The 21,391-nt window shown below is 35.7% G+C and overlaps 1 protein-coding gene across 1 annotated transcript in view; it reads right to left on the bottom strand.

The window, feature by feature from the left end:
• eys (eyes shut homolog) overlaps nucleotides 1-21,391 on the bottom strand; it is a 458,209-nt gene that overhangs the window by 414,240 nt on the left and 22,578 nt on the right. Inside the window, exons 2-6 of the mRNA XM_034921306.2 lie at nucleotides 15,313-15,366; nucleotides 14,164-14,289; nucleotides 13,941-14,027; nucleotides 10,574-11,522; nucleotides 7,619-7,732 (exon numbers count right to left, since the gene is read on the bottom strand). Coding sequence (XP_034777197.2) covers nucleotides 7,619-7,732; nucleotides 10,574-11,357 — 898 coding nt within the window. The 5' untranslated portion in view covers nucleotides 11,358-11,522; nucleotides 13,941-14,027; nucleotides 14,164-14,289; nucleotides 15,313-15,366. The remainder of the gene's footprint in view (nucleotides 1-7,618; nucleotides 7,733-10,573; nucleotides 11,523-13,940; nucleotides 14,028-14,163; nucleotides 14,290-15,312; nucleotides 15,367-21,391) is intronic.

The following is a 21,391-nucleotide window of genomic DNA, read 5'->3' as shown; positions in this document are numbered from 1 at the left end:
TAACCTGAGCGAGAATGTTGTTAAAGTTATTCTATACTGTGGATTGTGGATGGGAGGATATCAGCTTAGAAATATTTAAATTGTTTAACAAACAGTATGTCAGGAGGCAGGGTTACACCGCCCATCGCCGAATTGAGAGGCATGAGAGCAGACTTGGACCAATTCACTGTGTAGCCCGATATTTAACTAAAAGTTATCGAAAATATTTAAAAAGGTGGGGAAGTGAGCGGGGAACATTTTCAACAAATAATAACACATCATCCGCATATAACGAGATCTGATGTTGGGCAGTATTGATAGGGATAGGTTCTGAGCGCTCCGACTGGTGGATAGCTTGGGCTAAAGGCTCTAATGATAATGCAAACGAGGGTGGCTGGGGACAGCCCTGTCGGGTGCCTCTGGAGACAGCGAATTGGGAAGAACATTTATTTCCTGTTAGCACAGACAGAGGGATTAGCATATAACCCTTTATTCAAGTCAATGAATTCTGAGCTCAGTCCCATATGTTCCAAAACAGACCAAAGAAAATCCCTTTCTAAGCGATCAAAGGCTTTCTCCACATCAAGTGAGAGTACTGCACAGGGAGCAGGGATATCTGTAGCAGCATGTAAAATATGAAGGAGATGGCAGACATTATCAGATACCAGGCAGGTCTTAATAAAGCCTGTCTGATCATGATGGATTAATTTAGTCATATACAGTGCCGTGAAAAAGTATTTGCCCTTGTTTGATTTTCTGCATTTTTTAATATTTTTCACAATGTATTTGGTCAGTTTTTTTTGTGGGTTGTAGTAGTATATAGAGGGAGTCTGGAAGAAAACACCAAAGTTTGGTGCTACTTTCATTTTTTTGGTGTGCAACATAATCAAACATGCAATCTTCAGGTGTGAAAAAGTTATTGCCCCCCCTAGTTAACTCAACCCAATTAAAGGGATAATTAGGGTCAGCTGTTTGGGCACTTTGGTTAACATGTTTTAGGCCAGCTCTGCCCAATATAAATCTGACTAACTTTGGCCCTTACCATCAGAGTGAAGTTGTCAACACACAGGTTCTAGAGGCACATCATGCCACAAACAAAAGAAATTCCTGAAGACCTCTGGAAAAAAAAGTTGTTGATGCCTATTAGTCTGGAAAGGGTTACAAAGCCATTTCTAAGGCCCTGGGGCTCCACCGAACCACAGTCAGAGCCATATTGTCCAAATGGAGAAAGTTTGGGACAACAGTGAATCTTCCCAGGAGTGGCCGTCCTGCCAAAATCTTTCCAAGTGTAAGGTGTAAAATCGTCCAGGAAGTCACAAAGAACCCTAGAACAACATCCAGGGATCTGCAGGCCTCTCTCGCCTCGGCTAAGATCAGTGTTCATGACTCCACCATCAGAAAGACACTGGGCAAAAATGGGATTCATGGCAGAGTAGCAAGGCGGAAACCATTGCTCACTAAGAAGAACATGAATGCTTGTCTCAAGTTTGCCAAAAAGCACCTGGATGATCCTCAAGAGTTCTGGAACAATGTTCTATGGACAGATGAGTCAAAAGTGAAACTTTTTGGCCGACATGGGCCCTGTTATGTCTGGCGAAAATCACACACTGCATTCCACAGTAAGAACCTCATAACAACGGTCAAGCATGGTGGTGGTAGTGTCATGGTTTGGAGATGCCTTGCCATCATTGAAGGAACCATGAATTCTGCTCTGTATCAGAATTCTACAGGAGAATGTCAGGCCATCCGTCCGTGAGCTGAAGCACAGCTGGGTCATGCAGCAATAATCAGAATGGTTGAAGAACAAGAAATTGAAAGTTTTGGAATGGCCTAGTCAAAGTCCAGACCTAAATCCCATTGAGATGTTGTGGCAGGACCTGAAACAAGCAGTTCTTGCTCGAAATCCCACAAATGTCACTGAGTTGAAGCAGTTCTGCATGGAAGAGTGGGCCAAAATTCCTCCACGGTGCTGTGAGAGACTAATCAATAACTACAGGAAGCATTTGGTTGCAGTTACTGCTGCTAAAGGTGGCGTAACCAGTTGTTGAGTCTAAGGGGGTGATTACTTTTTCATACGGGGCATTGGGTGTTGCATAACTTTTTTTAATAAATAAATGAAATATGTGTTATTTGTTCACTCAGGGTCCCTTCTATCTAATATTAGGTTTTGGTAGAAGGTCTGATAACATTCAGTGTCAAAAATATGCAAAAATGCAGAAAATCAGACAGGGGACAAATACTTTTTCACGGCACTGTATGTTTCAAGACGCTGTGATAAAACCTTAGCATATAACTCCGGTATGCTCAACTAGGAGGCAATAAGCTGATCCCTGGAGCCAGCATTACACTTCAGACATCAACAACAGGCAGAAGGATATCTACATCATCATAAGGAAGGAAACGCAAATGGATGGAGACACAGATGGATCACATTAGTTTACTATAAAGCTACGTCTTAGTTGGTGCTTATCTTGGTGAGAGCCGAGTTAAAAATCAGCATGAAGTTTATCTACTCTACAAATGATATATGAGCATAAACTTAATTATACAGTACAAATAGAAAGAATATATAAACTTTCTAAAGCTATGTTTTGCTCCACATAGTAGTAGTTTAATGTTCTGGGGGTAAAAAATAAAGGATTTGTACACACCCCTGTGTGTTATGTAAAATCAATATGTAATATGATTATTTCAAATTAAATCTCAATGTTAGCACTACCAGTGTAACATGTGGTATGCAAATCTGCAAAACAACACACTCTTCTCTAAAATAAATTTAATTTAGGTTAACCATCCCTAGGACAGAGATGAAACAGTGAAAACCTTCAAAAGACTGAAAAGAAGTTAAAGTTGTCATTTTTAAATAAATGTTTAATCTGGATCCCTTACAGCAGCGGTCCAGACAAGATGCATACCTGCTGTTTTTTTTCGCATTAAAAGAATCCGAAATACGTACTAAATTTAATGCGGAAAAATACGCATAGCAATTTTGCTGCACAGCTTGTCTGCCTCACCTCCCGCCTCCCTTAAAACTTAAACTAACAACTACATCTCCCAAAATACAGTGTCTTCAGGTACTAGGAAACTATATAAAAGAAAAACCAACCCAACAAACATTATCCAATCTCTGGCTAGCCCTGCTGTCTTTGCAGCCAATCATAGTAGGAATAAGAAAAATTCAAAGCTACACAGGTTGAAGCATAAATACCTCAGTCTAACTACAAATCCAATTTGAAATAATCGTCAGAGGCAACCACAAAAAAAAAGTGCCTAGAATAGTAAACAAACTGTTGTATAACTTATTAATGCATTTCCTTATTTTATTTATCTTTATGTCTTCATATTGAAGTTGTAACATGTACACTGAGTTTAAGAATTTAATGTTAAAATATAAGTAACATCAGGGTAATACCTCAAAATAAATGTGCAGAGCCGATAAAGAACCTTGTAGAACACGTGTGATTGTACAGTAGTTCAAAGAAACATTGCAATTAAAATGAAAGGCTCTTTTTTTTTTTAATGCCTACCCCATTACTATTAAGGATTGTATTGTATTTAACGAGATTACTCATGGCTTCAAGGTAATGTTGCATTTTACCTCCTGAAAATACATTTTACTCTCTCAGTGTTCAGATTAGAAGGGAAGTTACTCCTAGATCCAAAACCTTATCTGGAGCACTGCCCTCCATTATACCAGTATCTAAATCCACCAAATAAATTTCCCATTTATGAAACTTAAAGCCATCTTTATTTACTTCTTTATTTAAAATATTGTATGAACCAACATATTTCCAACTACATTTATATAAAATAAGCATTATTTCAGGATACATTAAAGGTGTTTTATTATCTGTTGTTTACTTCATTTGAATTTAGTAGTAAATCATTTGCTTGTTCAATGGTAATTACATCTGAATTACTAACACTAATTATAAAGTGTTACCACAATCTTATAGCCCACAATAAAAAAAGAAGCCGTAAGCAAGATGTTTCTCCATTGTTATGGAGAGTTGACTCCAGTGCTGGGGTTCATAAAACAGACAAGTTAGTGATATTTGGTCTGACAACATGTCTAACAGCACTTATTGTTAACAAATGAACATGCACCCATTGACACTATACAACTAAAAAAGTGAGAACACTCTAAGAGGTGTTCAACCCAAAGGGTATGCTTCTGGAAAGATTCTTCAAATCCTTACATATTGATCCACAAGGACAACGTAAGAGTGCTACTGGGGTGAGACGCACTTTTACAGACAAAACTAAAAATTGCTAGCAGGAGCAAAATATGTAAAAGTATTTAAGTCACTTACGCAATCAAACATAGGAACAGAGGTGCCCAATCAGATCCCATTTACAGGTTTTACATGCAAAATTAACTACTCTTGGGTCTGGATGGAGGTCCATTTTAAACAATTTAGAACAAGGGTGGGACAAAGAGCTGGACTGGAAGGGCCAAATTTGTGCACATGTTGTGAAGGGAATGGAACTATGGAATGCCTTGGAAGAAATCTGTTTCTTATAAGTAGGGACCTACCTAAATCGCGATTTCGCAGAAATCGTGAAATTGAGGGGTCACCGCGAAATTCACCTGTTAGGGGCCAATGCATACAAACAAGTACGGAGAGGAAAAAATGATGAAAAGAAAAACTTGTTTAAATGAACTACTGTACAACGCAAGTGACGCAAACTACGTATCGTCCTTCTGCAGATAGCCCTTTTTTATTCCTTTGCCGTCCTGTGTGCATTGCACTTAAGCAAAAAACAAACAAACAAAAAATGTCCACATTTACAAAATAAATTCTCCAAAGCAGTTAACGTTCTTGTTTACTTTTCAAATGACAAAGTTTTAATCAGCCTATCAGTGCGTCTTTACTGCTTTTCTGTGATCTGTACTGTGCAGGAGGGGGCGGAACAAAGTTGGTGCTGCATTGTTTTGATTTAGGTTGCTAACATCTAGTTTTCAGCATTGGAGGTAAAATAGTATAAATGGACGACAAAAAAAGCAAAGTATATTTCGGCTGATGATCGTTTCAAGATATTTCCCAAATAAACTACATGCAGACGGAGGTAATTGTTTTCCATATCTTAATGTTTATTTGGAGAAAATACGATCCGAAAATACGACCCGAATAGCCACGTCTTCTTTGTTTTGACTCGGTACTAATAAAATAAATTATTGGATGGGACAAATAACATGACAACGAACGTGCTGCATACATTGACTTTATTAAAGTATGCCAGATGCCCTTGTGTAACCGAGTTTTTGGGCTGTTTCTAATCGATTTCCACATCTGTATAACTTGGCAAAGCTTTGCCTTAACTTCCAACCAATTCAGTGGATGCAGACATGCAGTCTCAATGTATGGGCAAGTCAACTGCAGGGGGATGCTGCATGCTTGCCTTTAACAAATGCCAGCACTCTGTTTTAGTAAGGAAGCAAGTACCACTATTTTTAGGCTTTAAAGTGTTCTGAAATACTGTCTACTTAGGTGTATTTAATGTTTGAACATGTCTGCGAAATCCTAATTTTATTCCGCAACATGTGATAAAGGATAACAAGTTTAAGTTTTGTATACACTTCTCTATGGAGACTTTTTCCCTACTTATAACAATCCAATTTAGTAACATATTTGAAAATAAGTGATTTATACAAGACAGAGTATGGAGTAGTTATACTATTAAACAATGTCACACAAACCCAAATGAAAGGCATACATCTTTGTAAATCCATATTACAAACAACTCTCACATATTGAAATTTGAATTGTTTTAGACAGGGGTGCAGAACTACAGTACTGACGGGCCATTCCACATAATGGTTTAGATTAAATTAAATAGTGGTCAAAACAATACCCAAGTAGAGGTGCAATTGGTTCAATTAAGGAATTAAGGGTATGGTTTTAACAAATGTCTCAGCTAGAATGGTTCTCACTGCACACCACTCGTTTAAGATATGCCCTAATGAAAATCACAACATTGACCTATTAAAATAGTGCAATTTCTCCTTTTAGTGCCACTTAAATGTGGACAGTAGCACACCAGAGTTTGCAGTTCTTTGTAAGTAAGCTCCCACACTAGTTTCACAATATTCAGATTTCTGAATACAAACATTCACTATTTTGGTGTACTGAAGTGAGCCTCACACTTAAGTATGTTTTTCGTATAAAGGCATGAACCCACCCACAAACTATCAGACCTTTTTTCTGTAAAAAATCTCTGCATTTTTTAAACTTCAGAATGCTGTACCATTCACTGTGAGTTATAATGTACGCCTAGACTGCTGAGAATGGAAGGGTAAGGTTTAATCAATTGCATTTATTAATCAACTGAAAATTTAGGAAACTCTTCTGTAACAACTTTGTATACTGCTGTTTTTTTTATCAGTGCAGATACTGTTAATTTATCATCCTTTAACATGAAATTGCTTAATCAATATTCATTTTTGTATTGATGCTGTGAACATTGATCATGTAGTTAATGTAAATGAACAGCCAACCATGAAACTCACATTTTCACAGTGCTGGCTGATAGAAAACACACAGAAGTGTTTTGTCAAGTAATCAGTTTAAAACAAATATCAATAATTATTAGTATAGACTTGTGAACTCCATATATTATATTTTGAAGTATCTAGAAAACCATTACAAAGCAGGTAAATCAGCAAAAAAATGTATAATGTTTAGAAAGCACTAGAGATATCAAATGAAAGCTGCAATAACACACAAGTGATTACTTCCATTTTCCTGAGATAAATTATTTTGTGATCTCGACATAACAATGTCTAGTATTTATTATTTGAGGGTTATTTGGGGATTTTAGGTATGTATTTTGATAGAGCTGCTTGTGTACAAAAAAGAAAAGATGGCTGTTTATTGAACCTGCAATATTTCCAAAGACTTTGGAAAGTGATATTCGACGTATATCTGAATAAAATACAAAGTGTTGTCATTTAAACATGGCACACACACACAAAAACAATTCCTACAACTTGTGGAACATACATTTGCCAACAAAACAGACAACAGCTTGTGTGTGCAAAGTATATTATAAAGCTGAATTATTAGTCGTTTTACAGGCATGTAGCTTAAGTGTTGTCTGAGTGTGCTGCTGTATTAAATAATTAAATACATAATACAACATTAAATAATACACCGGATCTCATAAAATAACAAAGACAATATATATTAGTTTAAATTCACTATCTCTAGAGTTGAGATTGACAGTCGTCACTGTCCTATTGGAGCCAGGAACTGATTACATGTTTTTTGGGGGGTTTTTCTGAATAACAAGTAATAGAAAAATAACTTGCTTTAGTCAAACTCAAAGAAATAGACATAGTCATTATTAGTAGTAATTTGTACTCTTTCCTCGACATTGGCTCCAAAAAAACAGAATCAAACAGTTTCAAGGACCAAGCTCTAAATCTATCAAGATCGCTTCGAAGGACTGAACAGAATGTTCTACAACCATTTTAGGGGATCCAGGGAATTTTTGCCAATGGGAAGTTTAAGGAATGAAAGCAAAATAACAACAATGATGCCGGTTGACACTGAATGAAAGCATTACACAAAACATTTGACTACTTACCTCTGAATTTTTTATCAGTTCTGTATAAATATAGTAAGGGTTTATTTACCTGTGAAGTTTTGGTCACAAACACATTGAAAGGAATGTGGAGTTATGTGGTTACAGTCCCCATGCAAACAGATATGTGGTTCACATTGCCCAATTACTTCTGTGCAATTGAAACCTGAAAAAAAAGTGTAATATATATATATATATATATATATATATATATATATATATATAAATTTCTTGTTATATATTAATTACAATTTATAAAAAGTAATGTATACTTAATATAAATACACACAATTCTATGCACATTTTAAACACAGGTTTGTTTTGAAACAGTTTTATATCATACAACTAACAATAACAGCTTTGCCGATAAATGTAACTAACGTTTTCTCAGCTGCTGTTTTGCTAGGATAATGGGGTATCCAGCTGTCATTTCTGCCCCTTCTGAAACTGTGATTTATTAACGACAGCTGCATACCCCGACTGGCCAATTTTAAATTCACCTTTTAGGATAGTTAGTAAGCATGATAAACAATGACTTACAAAAAACAATGAAAAATGAAAGGTTAAAAAACAGGTAAAAACTAGATATTCTGGAAACATAGATAGTTTAAACTGTCCCTTTTAAGATTATTATATTTTTATCAGAACAAAATGTGTGCAAACTTTGCATTCCCTTCAAAATGTGTCCCTATACAATAATGATGGAAAAAAAGACTAATGACCCAATAATTACTGGATATAATATTAAACAACAGCATGGATATACAGTACGTTTTAGGCCACAGCAATCAGACAAGGTTATAAACACATTAAAGAAACATGGAACAACTAAAAAGAATGACAGGAAAGTAAATGAATATATAAATTATGTGAAAAGAAAAAACTGATTAGAGGAAGCAATTCAATGTCATTCTAGTGGTGCAAAATGTATTTGAAATAATTATTGCAGTGGGGGGTTCTAAACTTTCCATTTTCAAAACAGTGTCACATGACCTAAGAGATTCTACAAAACAAGTCTACTCCCATAAAGGGGGTCACACCAGAAGATCATAGGGAAAAATATTTCCGTTATATACAAAGATGGCCGAATAGCAGCCCACGTGTTGCTACAACTGTTTAAATAACATACCTGTATTTTTTCTTTTCATTGTTAACATCCTGATAACTTTTTACACTTACAACTTTAAAGTCTGTTTCAAAGCTCTTTCCAAAATGGCCGCTCCAGCGCTCCAGTGCACTGATGCCCAGTGCATGGATTATTGCCCACACTGTCAAACAGTGATTTAGAGGACAGATCTCAAACCCCAATGCACTAAAGCGGTCATTTTGAAACAAGCTATGAAACAGAGTTTAAAGTTATGTGTAAAAAGTTGTCAGGATGTTAACAATGAAAAGAAATTACAGGTATGTTATTTAAATAGTTGTAGCAACACATGGGGACGTTTAACACAATATATTTCGGAACCCTGCTACTTACTCTTTAATGAACATTTATTTTGGTATCGGTTGTTTTCGAATGTGAATCGACCCTCATTTGTATAACTGTATTACCATCTTTTGCCACCAAGAGGAAATAAACAAGTGCAATTTTCACACCCCTCAATGGATTTTGTTCAAATTCACAGGAGGCTGTGTGGTCCAGTGGTTAAAGTAAAGGGCTTATAACCAGGAGGTCCCCGGTTCAAATCCCACCTCAGCCACTGACTCATTGTCTGACCCTGAGCAAGTCACTTAACCTCCTTGTGCACCGTCTTTCGGTGAGACGTAATTGTAAGTGACTCTGCAGCTGATGCATAGTTCACACACCCTAGTCTCTGTAAGTCGCCTTGGATAAAGGCGTCTGCTAAATAAGCAAATAATACTAATAATAGTTAGGTTATTAACCAGGGGTGAATCTCTCGATGTTGTCTGGTATTTTTTTTTGTTTGTTTGTTTTGCTTTGTTTTTACTGTATAATACTGTTAAAAATGGCTGTAAATGACAGCCATTTTTAACTTCCTATGTACCGTACGCATATTTAGAGCACACAACTTTGTACACATCCATACTAAACTGTTGCAAAATTAATTTCAAATTAATGCATGTATTGGCTGATCAATCTGTCTAGGAATTCACTGGCTTTCATGCAACCATATAGCATATAGGTTTGATATGATTGTCTTTTTATGTCGTTTCTGATATAGTGGAAAAAGGGTAACCCATTCATCGTAATGTAATTTACAAAAATGGTCTACACATGTCATGCCTGTTCTATCTGCTAGTTCTTCTGAGGACTCATTCAGGTCCTCTAGCTTTCTTTTTGAGCCCTGACACTCTAGGATATACTTGTTTTGTAGATTCTCTGAGGTCATGCAACATAGTTTGAAATTGGGAAGTATAGACCATGAGGTAAATATGCCTCCTGGAAAGAATTGCAATAAGAATTCTAAATATATATGTAGTAAACCAAATAAAGTACAAATTAAGATTGGAAGGAGTGTGGCTATGTCAAGTAATAAGGCAAAACATACAGCAACATTTATTACAGTTTACCATGGTCAATACATTCCATGCTCACCGTGCTTTCCCATAGTTAATCATGTAATAAAGCATCACTAAGCTTAACTTCTACTGTTTCTCCAATATTTATTTTGGGTTTTTTTGTATTCCTCTGTAGGATAATATCTGATACCTATAAAGTAAAAGGAGAGGTTTCCCTGCTAAAGTGTGGAGTAGTGGTTAGGGCTCTGGACTCTTGACCGGAGGGTCGTGGGTTCAATCCCAGGTGGGGGGACACTGCTACTGTACCCTTACAATTGTAAGTCGTCCTGGGTAAGGGCGTCTGCTAAGAAATACATAATAATAATAATAATAATAATAATAATAATAATAATGCGAGAAACTAAATTCTTTAGCAATACACTTACGTCTGCCTCATTTTTGATGGCATAATCCTAACATAAATCATTTTACTGGATGCTGTAATACAGACTCATAAACTTAAAATACTGGTATTGATATTTGTTACCTGTAAACTGGGGAGAACATGTGCATGCATAATCTTCGATTTGTTGTTTTTTTCCTCCTCTGTTTAAACATGTTGCTCCATTTAGACAAGGTTTTGGTGAACAGGCATCAAATTCTTCACAGAACTTTCCAGTGTAATGTTCATTACAGTGGCAACTATAGCTGTCCTCCCAAGCATGAGTTCTACATAATCCATTGCCAGAGCATAATGGTGCATCCTGCAAGTTTTGACAGTGTTGTTCTTTTATGGTCACATTAAGTCGAAGACCCATCTTGCATAGCTGAGAACTATCTTCTACAAAGTAATGTGTTCCAGCACCAAGCCATTTTGGGTTGACTTGGTGTCTTGATGATACCTTGCTTCGAAAGAGTAGCTGATTGTTGGCATAGCTGATTTTAGAACAACTTACAAATGCTTTCCTAGACACATTAATGAGGTTCATCCCATACGATTTTAATGATGTACTAAGCGAGACAAACAGTCGATCTCCTATCTGTAATTCAAGTGGACATATTTGTGGGAACATTTGAATATCAGAAAAATCACTGTTTGTGTCTTCTTTTTGCATTTCCCAGCATTCAGTAAAGAAATCCAAACAATAATTCTCAGTCAGACTCCACTTAACTGTGATTTCCTGTGGTTCAGAGTGCCATTCAGTCACTTTTTGCCTGTTACAAACATTTTGTCCACAGATACTGTCATTAAGTATTAAGCAGGTTAGTAATACTAGTTTATGAAACATTGGGTATTCTGGGGTTCTTCTATTTGCAGGTTTGTTAATCATTGTTTAAACAAAATGTAACACAATTTTACCAAATCCTACAAAATAGTTGATATTCAGAGTGGACCGTGTGCTTACAGCAACAGAATGGATTGTATCAGGAGATGTACTGTAATCTTCCCTTTACAGATTGTATGGTGATTTCAACACACTTTGTGCAAAAATGACCTAAAATTAAAACAAAACACACATTAAAAGGGATAATCAATTAAAATTAAAGCAACTTATATACAAAGGGTCATACTCAACAAAAGTTACTGTGGCTTTTAATCAATTTGAATTACTTTTTTATCAATTGCACTTAAACTTGGCTAAATAACAATTTGTGTAAATTACTTTGCTATCTACTTTATAAGCTAGTTCCTAAAACAACACGTTCTTACAAACTCCAAAATGTCAAAAAGTAGACAAATGCTATACCCCACTCAAAACCTTTATATTCGTGTGAAAGCCTATACTAACATTGCCTACATTGTGTGATGAATAACTTTCTTTGGTATCGTAGTGTTTCCTTGTAAAAATTGGACACAAAGTGAAATATTTAGGGCAGGTACTTCTATTATCACATAACTAGGGACCACTGCATGTAGAATATATGTCTTCAGAGCTATAAAGGGTTAAACAGAATATTTTATGCTAGACATATTTTAGTTCTCTCCAGGATTGTAGTACGTAGCTGTCTGAGAAAAAAAAATACTCCTGTAGAGCAAGACACTCCCAGAGATAAGGAGAAAACCTAGCATTGTCTTCATTCCTTAGGCTCTGTTCAAACTATTGTACTAGAGATAAAAGACCATGCATGAAGATAAAGCATTATCTGAGTTTTTCTGCAAATTCCCACTTCTATAAACCTGCACACAATGACTTACATTACGTCCTTCCTCTGATAAAATAAGTCAAGTAAAAAGATAGCCAATTGGGATTCAAGATTGCCAGTCACTCGTTACTGTACAAAAGTCTCTTTACTTTTATTAAGTTAGAATGCATTATTCCACAAGTACTGTTTAAAACTCAAAATGAGGATGTGAATTAAACACCGAATATTCTCAATTCAAATAAAAATACAATCAATTCTCATTAAAACAAAACTCGAATTTCACGAATTTCCTGCTACTATGTATTTTCTACACGGTCCTGGACACATTTAGCAAAGGATATTAGGAAATGTATTAACTTACTTTCAGATTAACACCTTTGTGCTGTATTTTAGTCATGTTTGGGGACTACTGATCCTATGATGCATTTCGAGTTGCCATAGTGCTCACATATCAATGCCCTTTCTACGAAGCAGTGCAAAAGAACCCTACGTTATCCTTGCAGACTAAAGTGGAGGTGTTAAACAAAACAGTCAATATGCATTTGGCTTAGACTCACGATAATATGAATTATTTCTTTTGCAGGTCCCTTGAAATTCGTATTGATGAGAGTTGACTGTATATGTTTATTCTGACAAAATACTGAGATTTGGGCCCAACTTTTCATGCAGGTTATTAACTCCCTTACATGACCTCCAAATCATTAAAACTTAATTACTAGACAATAAATCCATAATGATTCTGAAACCCCTTCCTTTAAAATATGTCTCTCTCAAATAAAACTACAAAGATCCCCTTAATACACCATAAAATAAATCATTTATCTCCAACTTGCAAGAGTGTTATCATCATACTCTGTTTGGTCTTTTATCCTCTTGCCACTCTTAGAAGTGATGTGTATATGCTATTTACACTACAAAGCAAGTAGTCTTCACTGAATATTCCAGAAGCAATTCTTAACAAAAACATTCATAAAGGCTATTGTTCGTAGTCCTTTACAGATGCAAATGACTCATACATTACAGTATATGTAAGCCATGATTTTTTAAAGTTTTAATTTATTCATAATCTTGGTGTTAGGATATTGTTTATTAAGTCAAAAATAAACCTGGGCCATATTTTGATTTAGACAAGTATTACTCCACATAAAATGTCTCGCATTTTCTAGAATTGCATCCTTTTCACGTGATGACACATAATGCAATGTTTGGTTAGCATAAGCCCATTTTTTAAATATGTTACCATAATCACCAGAACACAGTTAAAATACTTTTTAAACCAACATATCAAATGTGCATTGCTTTTAATTATATGCTCCAGTATACCCTGAAGAAAAATATATATTTTTTTTACCTTTGTTTATTTACAGAGTAGCTAGAATTCGAGTTGCAATATTACTTAGGTATATGTAGTGGCTCTTACAGTCATAATGCTTTCATTACCAGAATAAGTTGATTTATAAGATAGAACATATAAAATACTGATCTGAACACAATTCAAATATTCCACTCCCACTCTGGCATTGCACAGGTTAAGGCAGGTCTCGGATTCGGATGATGCTGCGATCTAATCAGTTTACAGGTTATTATGTAAGGAAGGAACAACAATAAGTAGTGAATTTGTGATTATTTGAACAATTGGATTCACCACCGAGTAGTTTATTTCACATTTCTAATTCAAATCATATTGATTCAATATGCCATTGCCAAATACCAGTGATATATATGTTATTTATTAGATCTGAAGAACTACAATAAAACTGTTTTCTTACTGACAAGAAGACATTGGAAAGGTGCTTCTTCAAGTCCTTTTCAGGTATCTGCAGTTGTTTGTCAGCATGTGCATTTTTATTTTCTTCCTTTAAAAAAAAAAAAAGTTTATATGAAATGTTTCTAATTTCTTGCAATAAAGCACTGCATTACCATGGCAAGATATAATGTGTGAGAGAGAGAGAGAGAGAGAGAGAGAGAGAGAGTGCAAATTACTTTAAATACCTTTCACAGCATTGAGATTATCTTTGTTATAAATGTCATATCTGGAATTTAAAATCTTGCAATGGGCTTGTCGGGAAAGGATCCAAACTACAGAGGCCCCAGATTTTCCCCAAGGAGGTTGGTCAACTGGGAGAAGAGAGAACCAGTTTGTGTTTTTAGATGCTTTGGCTATACAAGGCTCGAAATTAACGGTGGCCATGCGGCAATTGCCATGGGTGCCCTTAATATCAATTGTCACAATGCCCCTCAAAATGTACATCTATTCATGGCCATTATGGCCACAGTCACACCAATTCCATACACAACACTTGTGTCAATATTTATGAATGCGCTATGATGTTAGTATGTAAATGAAAAAAATCCGGCACATCACATTTTCTAAACTGAAGAGCGAGAAGGACGATAACAATCTGATCGAACACAAATGCCTGAAAGTCAAGAGGTGCTGTGTTAACACCAGCAGAATACAATAACCCCATGCGATGGGGTATGCCTGCCCCCATGTTTATGTGTATTATTTTTGTATTATTATTACTATTGTTATCGTTATTATTTTCACGTAATTGTGTTATCATTATTATTGTTAAATGTGCTTGGCAGGGAAGGTGTTAAACTCTCGTCTCTGCCAGATACATCCCGTGAGAATGCGTGGTCGGCAGTTAATAATTTATTGACGAATTGGCTGTCGACCACGCTCATTAAAAAACCTGTGCAGAATGTGGTCGAGGGATAAATGAGGTAATTGACATCCAGTTAATCCCTCGACCACTATATATACCGGCAGCTGTGTGCTGGAAGGTTGTTGAGAGTAGGAGAGAAGAATGAAAAAGGAGACGGAGAGAGAAATAACTGAAAAGACAATTGCTACACACCCTGGATTTGCACAAGCATGGTACTTAATTTTTAACAGAGCAAAAAGTCAATGTGGCAGGGCGAAAACCCTTAATGTAAATAGTGTGTTTGTGTGTGTGTGTGTGTGTGCAGGGGTTAAATTGGGCCGGAACGGTCCAGAACTGTGTTCTGCCTCTTCAGAATTCAAGCCATTAGCGATCCTAGTCTGCTGATTGGAAGAAAAAACCATAGCCAATCAATAGCTAACAATTGTTTCAAACCCACACACATGCAAATTAACATACTGTAAAATCTCACACTAGTCAGTCCACTGTATTCATTGATGAGAGCTGTCAGAGGACAGGGGAAAAACTGAAAAACAAAAAAAAACAAAAGATTAGTGATTTCTTTCAGAGGTATGTACTGATGTACAGATTTAGTTAAGTTTAACAGTATATATATATATATATATATATATATATATATATATATATATATATATATATATATATATATATACACAACTCTGAAAATAAACATGGGTTTGATTGGTTGACATAATGCTGGTTAATATAGTTTTTAAAGTAGTACATTAAGAAATTACCATGGTTTTGTAGAGGTATTAATTTTTTTAATAGAAAAAAGACAGACCCCACGCACAAAATAAATGCATTTTGAGGTGAATCATTCCATTTTTTATTTTTAAACATCGGCCCACTTGTCGTACTACAAGATTGCAAGTGACGCAAGTCCCTTGAATACATTAAGACAAGTATTAACCAGTTATGAAAATACAGTAGTTGAATAATTGACTGTAGAACATAGTTTTTTTTTGTAATTATATATATATATATATATATATATATATATATATATATATATATATATATATATATATATATATATATATATATATATTGTTTTGGTCTGTTTAAACAGTGGCAAACAAGATTCTCATAACTGAATATGATTTAATAGCAAAAAGTCTATTTACAGCACTGCGTCTTGACTAGCTAAATGTTTTTAAATTAGTTCAACCTGCATGGCCATGTATTTATTTAATTATTTAAACGTATACTAAAGCTGACCTTGCTAATGATATAGAACATTATTTTTTAAACAGAACATTATTTCTTAAACATCACGCTGTTGAGATGGCAAAAAATATTTTAATTGCATTAGCAATCAGTCAGTGAAAAAAAAAAACACATTTTACCATGGTGTGGAAGCCACATTAATCTGGCGGTGGTATAGTGGTTTGTTTTCCAGTAGCCAGGTTAGTTCCACAACCAAACTCGTTTTAAAGCCTAATTAATGTAAATAAATCACTTTATTTCTATATTTTTCAAGGTTATAAAAGTAAATACACATTGTATTTAATAAAAATTATATGAAAGCTGCTTTTTCAGAAACCAAAATCAGGTTTTAGAAATCACACACTGTACAGTAAGCATAGTTATAACTTTGCCCATTTTGAAAATCAGGATGTTTTTGAAAGTGAAAAACTAAATAAAAAAAGCACTTGTGTATTGCATTCAGACTTTACATTACAAGTGTAAACAGGAAATACCTATTTAATCGTGAACTTGTCAGTATATCAAGAGTTTCTAAATATTTTAAATTACTGTATTGCATATTTTAAATATAGGGAGCTGTTCTTACTGAATACAGTTGGCAGTATGGGTTTTTAGAAGTTGCAAAATGTCTTTGTTCTGTTTTATTGCAGAAGAACTGATGATGCACAAATACTGGCATTGCCAGCACAGCAGAGTGCAACAGTACAATGTCATTTGGTTGTTTCTGAATTGCAACCTGCTGCAGCAACCATTAATAATGATTCTTCCTCAGCATCTCTTTGTGAAAAAACAGTACAGGTGTTTTAAATCAACATAAACATTTCTGATTCTTGCCAATGAGAAACTGGGATGCTCAGTATGAAAAGAAGTAGTATTGCTTGGTGTTCAGAGAAAGAGCACCATGCAGTGCACTTATCAAAGGAATGGCTTGAATGTGAAATCAGTGCATATGGGGAAAGTAAAGACAAACAACATTCCTTAAGGGAAAAAAATACATGAACACAAAGAATCCAGTGGTCACAAAGAGGCAGTTAAAGTCCTTGAAAAGAAGGCTGAAGGTGCAATAGAGACAGGTCTACTGAAGGCACAGGAAGAGTCTATTTCCTCAAGTTTCGTACAGCATAAGAACATAAGAACACAAGAAAGTTTACAAACGAGAGAAGGCCATTCGGACCATCTTGTTTGGTTGTTAGTAGCTTATTGATCCCAGAATCTCATCAAGCAGCTTCTTGAAGGATCCCAGGGTGTCAGCTTCAACAACATTACTGGGGAGTTGGTTCCAGATTCCCACGATTCTCTGTGTAAAAAAAGTGCCTCCTATTTTCTGTTCTGAATGCCCCTTTATCTAATCTCCATTTGTGACCCCTGGTCCCTGTTTCTTTTTTCAGGTTGAAAAAGTCCCTTGGGTCGACACTGTCAATACCTTTTAGAATTTTGAATGCTTGAATCAGATCGCCACGTAGTCTTCCTTGTTCAAGATTGAAGATTCAATTGTTTTAGACTCTCTGCATACAACATGCCTTTTAAACCGGGGATAATTCTGGTCGCTCTTCTTTGCACTCTTTCTAGAGCAGCAATATCCTTTTTGTAGTGAGGTGACCAGAACTGAACACAGTATTCTAGATGAGGTCTTACTAATGCATTGTAAAGTTTTAACATTACTTCCCTTGATTTAAATTCAACACTTTTCACTACATATCCGAGCATCTTGTTGGCCTTTTTTATAGCTTCCAAACATTGTCTAGATGAAGACATTTCTGAATCAACATAAACTCCTAGGTCGTTTCATAGATTCCTTCTTCAATTTCAGTATCTCCCAAATAGTAGGGTGCCTAAATAAAGTTTTCAGTTAACAGAAACAGATTTCTATCATTTGTTGCATCTTCTTTAGCAGCCATACCTATCCCAGATCTATTGAGATATTAAGAGTCTTAGGATGATTTAATTGCACAGTAACTTACCTAGTTAAATGACTAGCTGATAATATCTCTTGACTTCAGCCAAAGAAGGCGGCACGTTAATTTAAGACGTTACCGTAATAAACAGATATAGCATGGGTTTTGTACTAAAGCAGGGTCAGCTGCTGCAGGGAAAACTGAGTTTATTTCTCAAACTGACCATTTTAAGAACGGTGACAGCAGAACGCATATATTTGTGAGTGTAATAGGGAAGTCTACTCCTGAGAAAAAATAAAACACATTAGGGGAATAACTCCACTAACGAACACTGAGCATGCGAGCTGCAGCCTGATATTTCCCATATTACAACTGTACACAATTAAAGGTGCGGTCATCATATCCATACACGCCACTATATCAAATATAAAATGCTGAGTTCTTTGCAATCAGCTGCATACATTACCTATTCAACAGAATGAGGCAGCAAACAAGTGAGTACTAACATAAGTTTAGTATCACTTTAGTGTTGTATTTTAAGCAGTTCAATATGGCAACCATCTTGTTCCTAAAGTGACACCCAACAATTGGATTTGGCGACTAAGGCAAAAAGTTATTCTGGAGCCCTGTCTAGGCTTCTGGTTGACAAAATAAGCAAACAAAAAAAAAAACAACAGCAGCATATTCTGAATAAATAATTAGTTGCTATTAACTGTTTTTCTTTCTGTGGCCAATAATTAGCTTTATATATTAATCCTAAACAAAATTACACAATATCCTACACTTTGGCCTTGACTTAAGTTTAGTAGTCTTGGTGCCCTCTACATATTTATTGAACAGAAGGCCACTTTGGCCTTGCCCTTTTTCTTGCCAATTTAGAGCCCTGGCTATAACCATACATTTTGCAGCTAACCAGTCGCCATCATTGGAGTTAGCAGTTCCTCAGACCTCCAGTAGATATTCTAACAAACTTTAGTTAGTAAAATCTATAGTTATGGGTTTCAATTTCACAAACATTATTTTTATAATTTTAAGCAGTAAATATTGAAACAGGAAACTCTTTGTTTATTATTACAAAAACAGTTACCACAGCAACAAAATATGTCAAGTGATAAGGTTTTGTTTCAAACAATTTGTACCTAAAATAATATGCAGTCACAAAAAAAAAACTTGTACAGAGCTTTCTCCCTAAACCAGCAAGGGCCCTTATTTGTCATTTGGTGAAAGATATTCCCAAACGGATTCTCAAACTCCCTTGTTGCAGTGCTAATCCACTTTAAAAAATCCAATAGGAGATATTTCTATTTCAGTCTTATAGAAAAAAATAACATTCGACACAGATAAAATCACATCCTACATTATACATTATTTAACACTTCATCAGAAATTTGAAATGTCTCAGCTTTAAGAGCTCTCTGGAACATCCTTGAGGCCTGACAAATATCACTAAAATCATTAAGCGGAGTATTTTAGTATGGTTAGTATAGGAATGATTCTGTCCCAGTGGTTTTGATCACTATATGCGGTTATTTTTTCTAAAAAGAATATCACTGTTGAGGCTGCTACGATGGCAGAAGCTGCTCCAAACCTCTCCTCACATAGACTATTGATTTATATTTGTTAAATTAAGGCACGAAAGACAGATGCAAGTAACATGATTTATTGATGGAAAAGAAAATGGTTTTTATGTCGGAATTAAATATGTTGTTAGATTATTAACTCTAAACAACGTATGGCTGAAGTTGTGAACTAAACTTTGTTTGTGTATTTTTATACGAATATCCCTAATCTGTCATGTAACATATAACATGTTCGAAATTGAGAATGGAGTGACATTTGTGAACATCTTCATAGTTCCACCTTGATTTTATATTCATTAGATAAAGGCAGGACTCCGTGGCCTATATAAAATGTGATGCAACTTTAGTTTCCAGACCTGATCTGACCTTAATGGCATGATTATGTAAATAGCCTAATTGACTGACGGTGTTTAGTAAATCACATGAGTAAAAACGAGGACAAAAACACTTGATTTTATCTTATTGTGCTTCCTGGCTAAATCCCTCCAGTCACATGGGGCCTAGCCACTAGTAATATATAGGTGGATTTAGTGGACAATACTGCAGGGTAAATCAATATGAGAGCTGTGAAGGTTAAGGAGTCTATGGCGAGTTCTATTAACTTATTGAACACCACAACATAGTTGAAGAAATAATTAACAAACTGTGGCTTTCATCAGGATTAACTGTGAATGTTGCAATTATTGAGAGCGCCCCCAGGTCCATAGAAATCAGCACCCATATTGATTTTATGCCCAGGCATCTTTTAAGCAGGAAAATACTGTTGGAAGGCCCACCACAAAAGTAAAAATGGTAAATACTTTCAGGGCTTGATGGAGGTTTCATTTTTTAAATTAATTTTTAACAACAATTCACAAAAACACAATAACAATACAGCCAACCTCGGTTAACTCGACATCCCACGGAGATGCCAGAATTATCCAAGGTATCGAGTTAACCACGGATGCACATGAGCCATGGCATTAACATGCATATAATTAACAGAACTCACACGTTTACAGTATTTGCAAGTTTATTTTTAGTTAAATGTCCTTATGAAAACGGTTTAAAAGAACTGCAGTGAATGAATCAATTACAGTACTGTACAAACTTGTATACTGAAATAAGAAATAATAAAATAACTACAGCGTTATTTTTACAAAAACAATCCAACCACAAACTATGCACAAACTCTTGACTATACTTTTAGTTATTAGCTTGTACTGCCTAATTTCACGGCTTTAATAGCAAAAGTTAACAAATGTATATTCTACAGAATTAACTCAGTGACCTAAAACAATAATAAACACCTTTCAGTTTCACACAGAAATGAAGCACTGTCAATTGTTTTGCATGCAAAAACACCCACCTTTAAAGTTTTGCTGACAAGCTTGTTATCCTGAATAACCCAAGTTTTTTTTTTTTTTTTTTTTCATATAAATTTGGAATCTCCAATTATTTTTCTTATTTTTTCCCCAATTTGAAATGTCCAATTATTTTTTTTATTTCAACCTGGCTCACTGCTGCCACCCCCGCGCTGACTTGGGAGGGACAAAGACGGACACACGCGTCCTCCGAAACGTGTGCTGTCAGCCGTCCGCTTCTTTTCAATCTGCGGGCCCGGCATGCAACCACCTTGGAGCTACAGCGTTGGAGGACCACGCAGCTCTGGGTATCTTACAGACAGGCCCGCAGACGCCCAGCCAGTCTACAGTGGTCGCTGGTGCGCAATGAACCAAGGACACCCTGGCCAACCTAGACCCTCTCCACCCAATTGTGCGCCGCCCCCTGGGAACTCCCATCCACAGTCGGCAGTGGAATAGGCTGGACCCGAATCAGCGACCTCCAGGCTATAGGGCACATCCTG

This window comes from Acipenser ruthenus, chromosome 5 (assembly GCF_902713425.1).
Source record: "Acipenser ruthenus chromosome 5, fAciRut3.2 maternal haplotype, whole genome shotgun sequence".
NCBI classification, from domain to species: Eukaryota; Metazoa; Chordata; class Actinopteri; order Acipenseriformes; family Acipenseridae; genus Acipenser; species Acipenser ruthenus.
The sequence above is the reverse complement of the archived record's forward strand: the minus strand, read 5'-3'. Positions and strand labels throughout refer to the sequence as shown.